The sequence below is a fragment of the Lolium perenne genome, chromosome 4 (genome assembly GCF_019359855.2).
Source record: "Lolium perenne isolate Kyuss_39 chromosome 4, Kyuss_2.0, whole genome shotgun sequence".
NCBI classification, from domain to species: Eukaryota; Viridiplantae; Streptophyta; class Magnoliopsida; order Poales; family Poaceae; genus Lolium; species Lolium perenne.
In genome coordinates this window covers 136,883,237-136,899,375 of record NC_067247.2, presented here as the reverse complement: position 1 = coordinate 136,899,375, position 16,139 = coordinate 136,883,237, and the positions used below count along the sequence as shown (strand labels likewise).

The window sequence follows — 16,139 nt, the reverse complement described above, 5'->3', positions numbered from 1 at the left end:
GTACTCTATTCCTCCTGCATGATGTAATGTGGACAGTGTGTGCATCATGTAGTACTTGGCGTAGTTTATGATTGTGATCTCTTGTAGATTATGAAGTTAACTATTACTATGATGGTATTGATGTGATCTATTTGGTTATGTTGATCTATCTTGCACTCTAAGGTTATTTAAATATGAACATTGAATATTGTGGAGCTTGTTAACTCCGGCATTGAGGGTTCGTGTAATCCTACACAATTAGTGGTGTTCATCATCCAACAAGAGGGTGTAGAGTCTAGCATCTATCTATTTATTTATGTGATCAATGTTGAGAGTGTCCACTAGTGAAAGTATAATCCCTAGGCCTTGTTCCTAAATACTGCTATCGCTGCTTGTTTACTGTTCTACTGTATTTGTACTGTCTGCAATATTACCACCATCAATCACACGCCAGTCCTGGACAGCAAAGCACTTTTCTGGTGTTGTTGCTACTGCTCATACTTATTCATACCACCTGTATTTCACTATCTCTTCGCCGAACTAGTGCACCTATTAGGTGTGTTGGGGACACAAGAGACTTCTTGCTTTGTGGTTGCAGGGTTGCATGAGAGGGATATCTTTGACCTCTTCCTCCCTGAGATCGATAAACCTTGGGTGATCCACTTAAGGGAAACTTGCTGCTGTTCTACAAACCTCTGCTCTTGGAGGCCCAACACTGTCTACAAGAATAGAAGCTCCCGTAGACATCAAGCACTTTTCTGGCGCCGTTGCCGGGAGGAAAGGTAAAAGGCACTCATACTCCGGTTCCAGGTAACAGTACTTTTCTGGCGCCATTGTGTTTGTGCTCGAAGCTATTTCCTTTAGATCCTGCAATTGCATCTTTTTGTTTCTTGTTTACACTAGTAAGGCATAATGGACAATAATGAGCTTCTTACTCTATTTCCTGATTTAAGACATGGATGGTTTGATCCGAAAATTAAAAAACCCATGGAACATATTAGCATGAACACATTGAACACCATTGTTGCTAATGATATGGAAAATTCTAAGCTTGGGGAAGCTGGTTTTGATGAGCATGATCTTTTTAGTCCCCCAAGCATTGAGGAGAAAATTTACTTTGATGATACTTTGCCTCCTATTTATGATGATTATAATGATAATAGCCTTTTGGTGCCGCCTGTTATGGAGGATAAATTTGATTATGATTACAACATGCCTCCTACATTTGATGATGAGAATAATAATGATAGCTACTTTGTTGAATTTGCTCCCACTACAACTAATAAAATTGATTATGCTAATGTGGGTAGTAATAATTTTATGCATGAGACTCATGACAAGAATGCTTTATGTGATAGTTATATTGTTGAGTTTGCTCATGATGCTACTGGATATTATTATGAGAGAGGAAAATATGGTTGTGGAAATTTTCATGTTACTGAAACACCTCTCTATGTGCTGAAATTTTTGAAGTTATACTTGTTTTGTCTTCCTATGCTTGTTACTTTGGTCTTCATGAACTTGTTTATTTACAAGATTCATTTTCATAGGAAGCATGTTAGGCTTAAATTTGTTTTGAATTTGCTTCTTGATGCTCTCTTTTGCTTCAAATATTATTTCTTGCGAGTGCATCATTAAAACTGCTGAGCCCATCTTAATGGCTATAAAGAAAGAACTTCTTGGGAGATAACCCATGTGTTTATTTTGCTACAGAAACTTTGTTTTATATTTGACTCTTGGAAGTTGTTACTACTGTAGCAACCTCTCCTTATCTTAGTTTTGTTGCATTGTTGTGCCAAGTAAAGTCTTTGATAGCAAGGTTGATACTAGATTTGGATTTCTGCGCAGAAACAGATTTCTGTCTGTCACGAATTTGGGCCTAATTCTATGTAGTTAACTCAGAAAATTATGCCAATTTACGTGAGTGATCCTCAGATATGTACGCAACTTTCATTCAATTTGATTATTTTCATTTGAGCAAGTCTGGTGCCTCAATAAAATTCGTCTTTACGGACTGTTCTGTTTTGACAGATTCTGCCTTTTATTTCGCATTGCTTCTTTTGCTATGTGGGATGGATTTCTTTGTTCCATTAACTTCCAGTAGCTTTGGGCAATGACCAGAAGTGTTAAGAATGATTGTGTCACCTCTGAACATGTGAGTTTTTGATTATGCACTAACCCTCTAATGAGTTTGCTTTGAGTTTGGTGTGGAGGAAGTTTTCAAGGGTCAAGAGAGGAGGATGATACAATATGATCAAGAAGAGTAAAAGCTCTAAGCTTGGGGATGCCCCGGTGGTTCACCCCTGCATATTTCAAGAAGACTCAAGCATCTAAGCTTGGGGATGCCCAAGGCATCCCCTTCTTCATCGACAAATTATCAGGTTCCTTCTCTTGAAACTATATTTTTATTCGGTCACATCTTATGTACTTTACTTGGAGCGTCTGTGTGCTTTTGTTTTCATTTTTGTTTGGTTTGAATAAATTCATACTTGTGTGGGAGAGAGACACGCTCCGCTGGTTCATATGAACACATGTGTTCTTAGCTTTTAATTTTCATGGCGAAGGTTGAAACTACTTCGTTAATTGTTGTATGGTTGGAAACGGGAAATGCTACATGTAGTAATTGGTATGATGTTTTCAATAACTTGATACGTGGCAATTGTTGTGCTCATGATTAAGCTCTTGCATCATATACTTTGCACCTATTAATGAATAAATACATAGAGCTTGCTAAAATTTGGTTTGCATAATTGGTCTCTCTAAGGTCTAGATAATTTCTAGTAAAGTGTTTGAAACAACAAGGAAGACGGTGTAGAGTCTTATAATGTTTACAATATGTCCTTTATGTGAGTTTTGCTGCACCGGTTCATCCTTGTGTTTGTTTCAAATAACCTTGCTAGCCTAAACCTTGTATCGAGAGGGAATACTTCTCATGCATCCAAAATCCTTGAGCCAACCACTATGCCATTTGTGTCCACCATACCTACCTACTACATGGTATTTCTCCGCCATTCCAAAGTAAATTGCTTGAGTGCTACCTTTAAATTTCCATTCTTCACCTTTACAATATATAGCTCATGGGACAAATAGCCTAAAAACTATTGTGGTATTGAATATGTACTTATGCACTTTATCTCTTATTAAGTTGCTTGTTGTGCGATAACCATGTTCCTGGGGACGCCATCAACTACTCTTTGTTGAATATCATGTGAGTTGCTATGCATGTCCGTCTTGTCTGAAGTAAGGGAGATTTACCGCTAGAATGGTTAGAGCATGCATAATGTTAGAGAAGAATATTGGGCCGCTAACTAAAGCCATGATCCATGGTGGAAGTTTCAGTTTTGGACAAATATCCTCAATCTCATATGAGAAAATTAATAATTGTTGAATGCTTAAGCATTAAAGAGGAGTCCATTATCTGTTGTCTATGTTGTCCCGGTATGGATGTCTAAGTTGAGAATAATCAATAGCGAGAAATCCAATGCGAGCTTTCTCCTTAGACCTTTGTACAGGCGGCATAGAGGTACCCCTTTGTGACACTTGGTTATAACATGTGCATTGCAATGATAATCCAGGTAATTCGAGCTAATTAGGACAAGGTGCGGGCACTATTAGTATACTATGCATGAGGCTTGCAACTTGTGGGATATAATTTACATAACACGTATGCTTTATTACTACCGTTGACAAAATTGTTTCTTGTTTTCAAAACCAAAGCTCTAGCACAAATATAGCAATCGATGCTTCCCTCTGCGAAGGGCCATTCTTCTACTTTTATGTTGAGTCAGTTCACCTATTTCTCTCTACCTCAAGAAGCAAACACTTGTGTGAACTGTGCATTGATTCCTACATACTTGCATATTGCACTTGTTATATTACTTTACATTGACAATATCCATGAGATATACATGTTACAAGTTGAAAGCAACCGCTAAAACTTAATCTTCCTTTGTGTTGCTTCAATACCTTTACTTTAAATTATTGCTTTATGAGTTAACTCTTATGCAAGACTTATTGATGCTTGTCTTGAAAGTACTATTCATGAAAAGTCTTTGCTATATGATTCATTTGTTTACTCATGTCATTTATCATTGTTTTGATCGCTGCATTCATTACATATGTTTTACAATAGTATGATCAAGGTTATGATGGCATGTCACTCCAGAAATTATCTTTGTTATCGTTTACCTGCTCGGGACGAGCAGAAACTAAGCTTGGGGATGCTGATACGTCTTCGACGTATCGATAATTTCTTATGTTCCATGCCACATTATTGATGATATCTACATGTTTTATGCATACTTTATGTCATATTTATGCGTTTTCCGGAACTAACCTATTGACGAGATGCCGAAGAGGCCGAGTTCTTTGTTTTCTGCTGTTTTTGGTTTCAGAAATCCTAGTAAGGAAATATTCTCGGAATTGGACGAAATCAACGCCCAGCATCTTAGAATCCCCGGAAGCATCCAGAACACCCGAGAGAGGCCAGAGGGGGGCCACAGGCCCACCACACATGACCCTGGCGCGGCCAAGGGGGGGGCCCGCGCCCCCCTAGTGTGTCGTCGCCTCGTTGACCTTCTGACGCCGCCTCTTCGCCTATAAAAAGGTCCCTGACCTAAAACATCGATACGGAAAATCCACGGTACGAGAAACCATCCAGAGCCGCCGCCATCGCGAAGCCAAGATCTGGGGGACGGGAGTCTCTTTTCCGGCACGCCGCCGGGACGGGGAAGTGCCCCCGGAAGGCTTCTCCATCGACACCGCTGCCATCTCCACCGCCATCTCCATCAACGCTCTTGTCTCCCATGAGGAGGGAGTAGTTCTCCATCGAGGCTCGGGGCTGTACCGGTAGCTATGTGGTTAATCTCTCTCCTATGCACCTCAATACCATGATCTCATGAGCTGCCTTACATGATTGAGATTCATATGAGTTTTGTATCACTATTCGTCTATGTGCTACTCTAGTGATGTTATTAAAGTACTCTATTCCTCCTGCATGATGTAATGTGGACATTGTGTGCATCATATAGTACTTGGCGTAGTTTATGATTGTGATCTCTTGTAGATTATGAAGTTAACTATTACTATGATGGTATTGATGTGATCTATTTGGTTATGTTGATCTATCTTGCACTCTAAGGTTATTTAAATATGAACATTGAATATTGTGGAGCTTGTTAACTCCGGCATTGAGGGTTCGTGTAATCCTACACAATTAGTGGTGTTCATCATCCAACAAGAGGGTGTAGAGTCTAGCATCTATCTATTTATTTATGTGATCAATGTTGAGAGTGTCCACTAGTGAAAGTATAATCCCTAGGCCTTGTTCCTAAATACTGCTATCGCTGCTTGTTTACTGTTCTACTGTATTTGTACTGTCTGCAATATTACCACCATCAATCACACGCCAGTCCTGGACAGCAAAGCACTTTTCTGGTGTTGTTGCTACTGCTCATACTTATTCATACCACCTGTATTTCACTATCTCTTCGCCGAACTAGTGCACCTATTAGGTGTGTTGGGGACACAAGAGACTTCTTGCTTTGTGGTTGCAGGGTTGCATGCGAGGGATATCTTTGACCTCTTCCTCCCTGAGATCGATAAACCTTGGGTGATCCACTTAAGGGAAACTTGCTGCTGTTCTACAAACCTCTGCTCTTGGAGGCCCAACACTGTCTACAAGAATAGAAGCTCCCGTAGACATCAGGGATTGGATGAGATTGGTCATGTAATAGCATAAGATTGTTAGGGCATAGTGCCTAGTGTCCGTAATTGGTACTTTGATGATATTGTTGCAACTTGTTATGCTTAATGCTTGTCACTAGGGCCCGAGTGCCATGATCTCAGATCTGAACATGTTATTATTTCATCATGATATTCATTGTTTATGGTCTTACCTGCAAGTTCTATACACATGTCGCTGTCCGGAACCGATGGCCCCGAAGTGACAGAAATCGGGACAACCGGAGGGGATGGTAGTGATGTGAGGATCACATGTGTTCACGGAGTGTTAATGCTTTGCTCCGGTACTCTATTAAAAGGAGTACCTTAATATCCAGTAGATTCCCTTGAGGCCCGGCTGCCACCGGCTGGTAGGACAAAAGATGTTGTGCAAGTTTCTCATTGCGAGCACGTATGACTATAATTGGAACACATGCCTATTGATTGCTTTGTACTTGGACACAGCTTTATTATTATCTGCAAATGCCCTGCTATGATTGTTACATGAGTTTCTCTCATCCATGCAACGCCCGTTATCCGTCCCCGTGCCTACAGTATTTTGATCCTGCTGTTTACTATAATCACTACTGCTGTCTCTGTTACTCTGCTGCTGTTATTTCACTACTGCTACTGCTATAAAATGGTTACTACTGATAAACTCTTGCGAGCAAGTTTGTTTCCAGGTGCAGCTGAATTGACAACTCCGCTGTTAAGGCTTTCAAGTATTCTTTGTCTCCCCTTGTGTCGAATCAATAAATTGGGTTATACTACCCGCGAAGACTACTGCGATCCCCTATACTTGTGGGTCATCATCTGTTGTTTGCAACTTAATACTGGAAGGGGTGCGGATGCTAACCCGAAGGTGGACTTTTTAGGCATAGATGCATGCTAGATAGCGGTCTATGTTCTTTGTCGTAATGCCCTAAGTAAATCTCATAGTAGTCATCATGATATGTATGTGCATTGTTATGCCCTCTCTATTTGTCAATTGCCCAACTATAATTTGTTCACCCAACATGCTATTTATCTTATTGGAGAGACACAACTAGTGAAATGTGGACCCCGGTCCATTCTTTTACATCTGAAATACAATCTACTGTAATCATTGTTCTCTGCTGTTCTTTGCAAACAAACATCATTCTCCACACCATACGTTTAATTCTTTGTTTATAGCAAGCCGGTGAGATTGACAACCTCACTGTTAAGTTGGGGAAAAGTATTTTGATTGTGTTGTGTAGGTTCCACGTTGGGGCCGGAATCCCTGGCGTTGCGCCGCACTACACTCCTTCACCGACAACCTTCACGTGGCCTTCATATCCTACTGGTTCGATAAACCTTGGTTTCTTACTGAGGGAAATTTGCTGCTGTACGCATCACACCTTCCTCTTGGGGTTCGCAACGGACGTGTGCTTCACGCGTCATAACATATGCGTTTTGGACATATGAGTGAACATGGCATGACAGAATTGCACAGGAGAGACCTGCTAGATGGCTGCAATTTGAGTAAGTTTGAGTTCTGTGAGCACTGCATTTTTGGTAAGCATAAAAGAGTTAAATTCAATGCTTACGTTCATACCACTAAAGGGATTCTAGATTATGTGCATGCTGATGTGTGGGGACCTTCACGCAAGACTTCTCTTGGCGGTGCAAATTACATGCTTACTATCATAGATGATTACTCCAGAAAAGTGTGGCCTTTTTTTCTGAAACATAAATCTGTTATTTTTGATGCTTTTAGAAAGTGGAAAGTTATGGTAGAGAAGCAAACAGAAAAGAAAGTTAAATTTCTTCGTACTGACAATGGCACAGAGTTTTGTTCTACTGTTTTCAATGATTATTGCAGCGATGAAGGCATTGTCAAGCACCACACCATCCCATATACTCCTCAGCAGAATGGTGTGGCGGAGAGGATGAACAGAACCATCATCTCCAAGGCTCGCTGCGTGTTGCCCAATGCTGGTATGCATAGACGTTTTTGGGCTGAAGCAGCCTCCACCGCTTGTTACTTGATAAACATGTCACCTTGCATTCCGCTTGATAAGAAAACTTCTATTGAGGTATGATCTGGCTCATCTGCTGATTATTCACAGTTGAGAGTTTTCGGTTGCACTGCTTATGCTCATGTTGATAATGGAAAGCTAGAGCCTAGGGCTGTTAAGTGCGTGTTTCTTTGTTATGGTTCAGGAGTTAAGGCATACAAGTTATGGAATCGTGAAACTAAGAAAGTTTTGCATATCAAGAATGTAGTCTTTAATGAGACTGTCATGTTTTATAAGAATTCATCTACAGATGTTACTGATGCTATTGATTTTTCTGATAATTCTGATGATGAACAACAAAGGATTAGCGTGCAGGTGCTGCACGTGGAGGAGAAAGAAAATGATGTTGCTGAAAATGATAACACTGTTGTTCAGCACTCACCACCTGTTTTACAGCAAACAAATAGTTCCATTGCTACTGATAGACCGAGGCGTAACAAAGGTCCACGTCCTCGTTTAATTGAAGAATGTATTCTAGTTCATCATGCTTTGAGATGTGCTGAACATGTGGAGCGTGATACTGAACCTGCTACATATACTGAGGTCATTGCATCCGTTGACCGCGTGAAGTGGATTTTTGCTATGCAAGAGGAGATGCAATCTCTTGACAAGAATGGCACATGGGATGTTGTGCCCTTGACTAAACAAAAGAAGGTTGTCCATTGTAAGTGGATATTTAAAAGAAAGGAAGGTTTGTCTCCTAATGAGCCTCCGAGGTTTAAGGCAGGTTAGTAGCAAAATGTTTTAGCCAAATTCTAGGTATTGATTATAGTGATATATTCTCTCTGGTTGTGAAGCATAGTTCCATTCGTGCATTCTTTTGCATTCTTTGGTATTGCAGCTAGATGTAAACACTGCTTTTCTGCATGGTGAGCTTGAGGAGGAGATATACATGGAGCAACTTGAAGGTTTTGTTGTGCCTGGTAAGGAGGATCTTGTTTGCAAGCTAAGGAGGTCCCTTTATGGTTTGAAACAGTCTCCAAGACAGTGGTATAAAAGGTTTGATTCGTTTATGATTGCACATAAGTTTAAGAGATCTCAGTATGATAGTTATGTTTATATCAAGTTTGTTAATGGATCACCAATATAATTACTATTATAGGTTGATGATATGTTGATTTCTGCCAAGAGAAAGAAATTGATCACTACTTTAAAGTCACAATTAAGTAGCGAGTTTGAGATGAAGAATCTTGGTGCTGCTAAGAAAATACTAGGTATTGAAATTACAAGAGATAGAAAATCTAGTGTGTTATTTCTTAGTCAGCAAAACTACATTCAGAAAGTTCTTCATCATTTTAATATGCATGATGCGAAGTTTGTTAGTACACCTATTGCTCCTCACTTTAAATTGTCAGTATTGTAATGTCCTAGTACTGGTGAAGCTATTGAGTACATGTTGGTTCCTTGATGTATGCCATGGTCTATTCTCGCCCTGATTTGTCATATGCTATGAGTTTGGTCAGTCGATACATGACTAATCCTGGTAAAGAACATTGGAAAGCTATTCAGTGGATTTTCAGGTACCTTCGTGGCACATCCAAAGCTTCCTTAAAGTTTGACAAGACCGGTGAGGGGCTCGTAGGCTATGTGGATTCAGATTTTGCTGCCGATTTGGATAAGAGAAGATCCCTCACAGGTTATGGGTTCAATGTTGATGGATGTGCTGTGAGTTGGAAAGCAACGTTACAACCTGTTATTGTCCAATCTACGACCGAAGCAAAATATATAGCAATTAATGAAGCTTGCAAAGAGTCTGTTTGGTTGAAAGATTTGTATACTGAGCTTTGTGGAGATGATTCTTCCATTAACTTGTTTTTTGACAGTCAAAGTGCAATATACCTTACTAAACATCAAATGTTCCATAAGAGGACAAAGCACATTGATATCAAGTACCATTATGTGCGCGACATTGTTGCTCAAGGTAAGGTGAAGGTATGCAAGATAAGTACTCATGATAATCCTGCTGATATGATGACAAAGCCAGTTTCCTGTTTCCATGTTTGATTTTTGCTCGAGCTTGGTTGGTATAACAATTTTTCCCAAGTGGTTGTTGGCACCATCAAGTGTTTTTCTTTGTTGTTCAGGAGATTGTTGAAGTTCATGCTATAAGATGGAATTTGTCTCAAGGTGGAGTTTGTTATATTGTGATCCAAATTCATATACTAAAGGGAGGCTAACTTCTGACGAGCGGAGCGAGGCCCGTCGCCGGTACGATATGGATTGTTGGCACCGCGTTTCACTGCTAGAGATAGATCTAAATTATAATTACCGTACCGGCGACTGGCTACTAGGGAGTATTTCATTGCTTGTTTGATCGGGAGTAATATAAGCAAGGAAGCTGCAATCGTGAAATGTCTTTGTCCTGTGCATGGACCTCCCGTGCACATGATCATTCAGTATCAGTAGTGATAGATTGCGGAATATGATTGTATTGATATGCAGTAATTGGTGATTACATTGAGCCTATCTCTCGTAGGCTTTTTGCCCTCCAAAGCCTTCTCTACTATATAAACAGTCCAAGAGGCTCAATGTAATTACCGATTACCGCATATCAATACAATCATATTCGGCAATCTATCGCCTAGGTTTTCCGCACCTAGATGGCTCCGCCCACTCCGCCGCCGCCGCCGTCGCGTCCACTCTGGACCACAGCCGTCGGCGCGCGCCGCCGTCGGCGCCGATCTATCTTCTTCCACTACCTCTACTCTCCACCAAAATTCCCAACAAAATTCACAGCTCCCACAACTTACCCTAGCCGACACGATCGCCGACGTCTCTCCGTTCATCCCAATCGTCCTCTATCTCTCCAAGCATAAATTTTACCATTGGTGCCACCTCTTTCATGTTCATCTCGGTCGCTGCGGTCTCCACGATCACATCAACCTCGTCTCGACATCATGGCCCACCGATCCACACTGGGTCAAGGATGACCTCACCGTCATTCAATGGATCTACACCAGGATTTCCACCGAGCTCTTCAACCTGGTCTCCACCGACAACGCCACGGCTGCCCAACTATGGGTCGCTCTTCAGCAGTTCTTTCAGGACAACTCCGACTCGCGCGTCAACGCTCTTCACATCGAGCTCCGCACCAGCACTCAAGGCGACTCCCCCGTCACCGTCTTCTGCCAACGCATCAAGGCCATCGGTGACGAACTTCGGGAACTCGGTGATCACGTCGACGACCGCACCCTTATCAACGCCCTTCTTGTTGGTCTCAGCGATAAATTTGAGAAGCAAGTCGCCTTCATCCCGCTGCTGAAACCTTACCCAACTTTCGCTGAAGTGTGATCTATTTTGCAACTCGAAGCTCGGAATCAATCTCGCAAGGCCGCGCGTTCTCCGTAGGTGTTTCACACGGCGCTTCGCCTGCCGCTACTGCCTACCCCTGCTACACCACCGACGGCCCCTCCTTGATGGCGTCCGAGCCCCAACTACCGCGGTAAAAATCCCGTATATCGGCCACCCGCTCCAGCTTATATTAGGTAGTTTATGATTGTAACCTAGATCTATCTCTACTAGGTTTCTTGCCCTCCAAGTCTTCTCTACTATATAAACAGCCCAAGAGGCTCAATGTAATCACCAATTACTGCATATCAATACAATCATATTCCGCAATCTATCACTACTGATACTGAATGATCATGTGCACGGGAGGTCCATGCACATGACAAAGACATTTCACGATTGCAGCTTCCTTGCTTATATTACTCCCGATCAAACAAGCAATGAAATACTCTCTTTTTTCGAGAGTATGTCGAGACGTACCATATTCTTATAGGAAGCATAATTCAAAGATAAGACGACTCTAACCCACAGGGAACAAGGTTTTCGCACAGTATCTTTGAAGAGGAGTAACTGCCACTAAACACGATATTATAAGACATAATTGGTATAGAAGTACAAATTGTGTATTTTATCATCATGACGAGCATATTAAACACTTCTTCCAGTGCAATGTTGCTAGATCTATATGGTGGGACATCCTAGTAGGTTTTACCTTATACCCATCAGGTAGTGTTGCTAACATATTTGGTAGCTGGCTAAATAGTGTGGATCAGAAGTTTAAAATACTTATTAGAGTGGGAGCACTTCCAATTATTTAGTTGTTAAAGTTGGAGGTTCAAAGATAAATTTTTTGGGATGAAAATCAGATGAAAGTATGGCCATGTGCATAAATTATTTATTATTCTTAAAAAGTATACACTTGAGATTTTTTTGTGCCCTCTCTGATATGAGAAAGTTTTACTTTTAGCCATGAGTATTCAATTTTTTTGTAGATTTTTCTTTTGAAACGAGTACTGGTGCGATTGCCAACTCGAATCAAATGTACTATAGTAAACTTACATTGGCAAACTGAACTTAATTGTGAGCTGGAATCCAGTGGGTCACCATGACAGTGATGCCACGATGGATAGCTGCACTTTCCTAACCTCATCACAAGAGGCTACTTGTCGTTTTATTTCTTCTACAAATAAAACGCCCTTCCGGAAATCGATTTCACTAGAATCGGATGGCACAGAAGGTTAACATATACATTGGCAGAAGCCACTAATAGGTTAATTGTTGTTACAAGGATCACTTTGTGAATCTTATTACTATTGTTGGAATCATATTATGAGTGCGCAGTCATCTTACAATCTGTATCTCTGGCGACACATCAAGGTAATTGTTCCCCACAAAAAGAATTATTCCATCGATCAGTACAAAACCCAAAAAACCAAAGTTGAGTCGGTCACTACTAGGAAAACCTTTATAGGTAGGATATATTCTGTGACACACCTAAAAGTGCGTGCTCCACAAAAAATATTTTGGTGACGCATAGGTTAATATGCTCCACAATTTTTTAACTTCTGTAGCGCATCAAACAGTGATGCGCCACATAATTCTCGCTTTATGTGGTGCATTTAGCCAGATGCGCCACAGATACTTTATGGGGCCCATGTGGGATCCGGTACTGCACATGGGTAAAGGCAAGTCTATGGCGCATGACTTCTGTGGCGCAGGTTGGCATATGCGCCACAGAATTTCGTGTGGGGATCCACACCTCACAGCAGCAGCCACATTTCTGTGGCGCATATGTTACAGAAGTTCAGCTTTCTGTGGCGCACACAGAAGTTCAACTTTCTGTGACGCATGTAGGCATATGCGCCACGGAATGTGCGAAGTAGATGTAGGGTAAACCCCCGATCGATTTTTTAGATTTGTAAAATACAAAAGAAATAAATAGAAATTTTGAAAAATCAAATCTTTCGAGGTGCCTATGTATTATGTCATCTAGTTTTAATAAAATTAACAAACATGAATTTCGATTTTTTTTGCAAAATTGCGTCATGAGATCTTCAAACTGGATTTCTGGTTGCATACGAACTAAAAAAAATATTATATCAAAATAACCGGAAGAAAATTCTACATCCAAATTCAACGGACGTGGTCTGTTATGAAATTTACAGAATTGGCAAATTCGAAAAGAGTAAAAAGTTACGGCAAAGTCAAGATTTTTTTCTGCAAAAACAAAAAATTCGAAAAATAAATCTAGGACTCACCTAACGCACATGCGCCACGGAATTCTTAGGCTGAAATTTCAATTCGGCGGTGCCCTTCTCCTTCTCCCTCTCTCTTTTCTCCTCCTCCTCCCTTCTTCTCCCTCCTCCACACCCGACCTCCTCCACCACCCGTCGACCTCCTCCTCCTTCACACCCGACGACCTCCTCCTCCTCTGGCTTCCTCCCCCTCCTCCGGCGGCCTCCTCCTCCTCCAGCGACCACCACCACCACAACCACCTCCTCCTCCTCCTCCTCCTTTGGCCACCATCTCCTCCTCGTCCTCCTCCGGTGACCTCCTCCTCCTCCTCCTCCTCCTCCACCTCCGGCGACCACCACTACCACTACTACCACCTCCTCCTCCTCCTCCTCCTCCTTCGGCGACCCCTCCTCTCCCACCTCTGGCCGGCCTCCTCCCCCACCTCCGGAAAATTTCAAAAAAAAATCCGACAAAATTTCGGCTACCGCAGATCAAGATCTGACCGCCATTTTTTAAATTAAAAAAATTCAGTGGCGCGCCATTGCTGGGTGCGCCACAGAAGTTTTATGCGGCGCATGCCTGCCTGCTGCGCCACAGAAAAACTTCTGTGGTGCATGTAGATATGCGCCACAAAAATAAATATATGTCGCGTTTCTTCTGTGGCGCACGGAATATGCGGCACAGAAAGTTAAAAACCTGCGCCACGGATGAGGGTTTTCCTAGTATTGGATAGAGTAAGTTAAAAAATGTATTCCGTCTGTTTTAATTGAATCAGATTTATTTAGACATACATTTATCTACACCATAAAACACATATTGATAGAGATACACATGTATTGTAGATAAAATTGAGTCAACAATTTGAAACAGAAGAAGTACATTATCAAATGCACTGGGACCCAGCATGTTTTGTGTGCAAGCAGCACATTCGTGCATAGTGGCATGCCTCTCTGTTGCTGGTTTAATATCAGAATCAATAATTGAAATTCTTACTGGGGGAGCGATTCATCATGCAATCATGTACAGCTCAACCGCACGACACAGCTACAAGAACCGATCGATGACAGTTGACAGCAACCATATATTTGACCTTAATTAACTAACTCCTAATGATAGTTATTGACTCCACTTGCTAGAACCTAACGATACCAAATATTTCTTTAATTTTGGATTTGGCTACTAAGCACCGCGTCGACCTAGCACTAATAGAATTGCGGTATGAGCCACTACTTTACTCGTTCCATGGACATCTAACGAACTCAACCTCTAGCACTGTTATAAAATCCACCTTCGGTTGGAAAACATGAGCTGACAAGTAAATGATATGTAATAGGAAGACTTTCTTTCTCAAAATGAAAAATGCAACAGAAAGACGAGAACGGACTAGATGAAATGCTCCCGGTAGCACGTTATTGTGGTGGGCGACTTGAAATAGTAGTACACAAAATATCCAGTCGTGCTGAAACTGAACACTAATAAAACCGGAAGGAGAAGCCAGCTTGCATACTAGCAGCTTTCAGTTATACCCCAAGCAAGGAAATCGACGTAACAATTAAACGGGAAGATTCTTCAGTCAGCAACTAAATTATGACACTACTAGGAAAAGGCCTCTAGATGGAAATAGCACTACCGGCGGACCAGCAAATCCATACGCCGGTGGCAAATAGTGTCGGCGCACCTACATGTCGCCGCGCCGGCGATGGTGTCTTACTGCCGGCGCACAATCAAAAAGATGCGCCGGCGATAAAGTTCGAAGGGGACCAGACCAGACAAAAAAAAAATCGAGAAAAACCACCGGTGCTGCAGCATGATGGTGCGCCGGCGGTAAGGGCTGCCATGATTTTCCCTCCCCACCCCCACCCCCCGTGGACCGCCTTTTCAGTTTTGAAAAAAAAATAAAAGAAAATGATAGAAAATTCAAAAAATAAAATCCTTTGAACTGCACATGTATTATGTAATCTAGCTTTAATGAAAATTTGAAAAAAATGAATTTCGATATATTATGCAAAATTGCGTCATCTTTCGGTAAAACGAGATTTCTGGTTGCATACGACCTCCGATGAAAAACTTTTTATATCAAAATCTATCTACGCGAAATTTCCTATCCGAATTCAACGGCCTACGGCCGTTTGGAAAAAAAATGGATTCGTCAATTGGAAAACAGAAACAGGACTTTTTTCAGGTTTAAGATTTGGGTGAAAAAAAGAAAAAATTACTATATATTCCGGCCGGCCCTCCTCCCTCTTCTCCTTCCTCACTTCTCCCCCTTCTTCTCTTTCCCTCCTGCTCTTCTTCTTGCAATACTCACCAACGACCTCCTCCTCCTACTACTCCGGTGACCTCCTCCTACTCCAGTGACCTCCTCCTCCTCCTCCTCCTCCTCCACCTCGGGACTCTACCTCCATCTCCGGCCTTCTCTTCACCACCTCCACCTCCGGCTATCTTCTCCCCCTCCTCCACCACCACCTCCGGCCTCATCCTCCTCCTCCTCCTCCTCCTCCTCCTCCTCCTCCTAAACCACCACCTCCGGCCTCATTCTCCTCCTCCTCCTACACCGGCGCGTCAACGACGACATGGCGAAGCACGACGCCTGTTTTCGAGGACCCGAGCTAGATGAACCCGAGCTAGATCTAGATCTGGATCGGGCTTTTTTTTTGAATTTCGAAAAAACGTACCGCCGGCGCACCAGGCCTGGTTCGCCGGGGATAATTCATGTTACTGCTGGCGCACCAGCTGGTGCGCCGGCGGTAACTCATTACCACCAGCCTGTTCCCACCGACGGGCTGTGGTGCGCCGGCAATAGCCGTTTTTGGTGCGCCGACAATAAGGCTTTTCCTAGTATTGTGAGTTTCCGACCGATACATGCGGGTTGCAGCA

At 42.1% G+C, this 16,139-nt stretch overlaps 1 protein-coding gene across 1 annotated transcript in view; it reads left to right on the top strand.

Moving 5' to 3' along the window:
- The window catches only part of LOC127347220 (uncharacterized), a 95,339-nt gene extending 84,309 nt beyond the window's left edge, over positions 1–11,030 (top strand). The window contains exon 2 of the mRNA XM_051373435.1: positions 10,476–11,030. Coding sequence (XP_051229395.1) covers positions 10,476–11,030 — 555 coding nt within the window. The remainder of the gene's footprint in view (positions 1–10,475) is intronic.
- Positions 11,031–16,139: the final 5,109 nt, after the last annotated feature.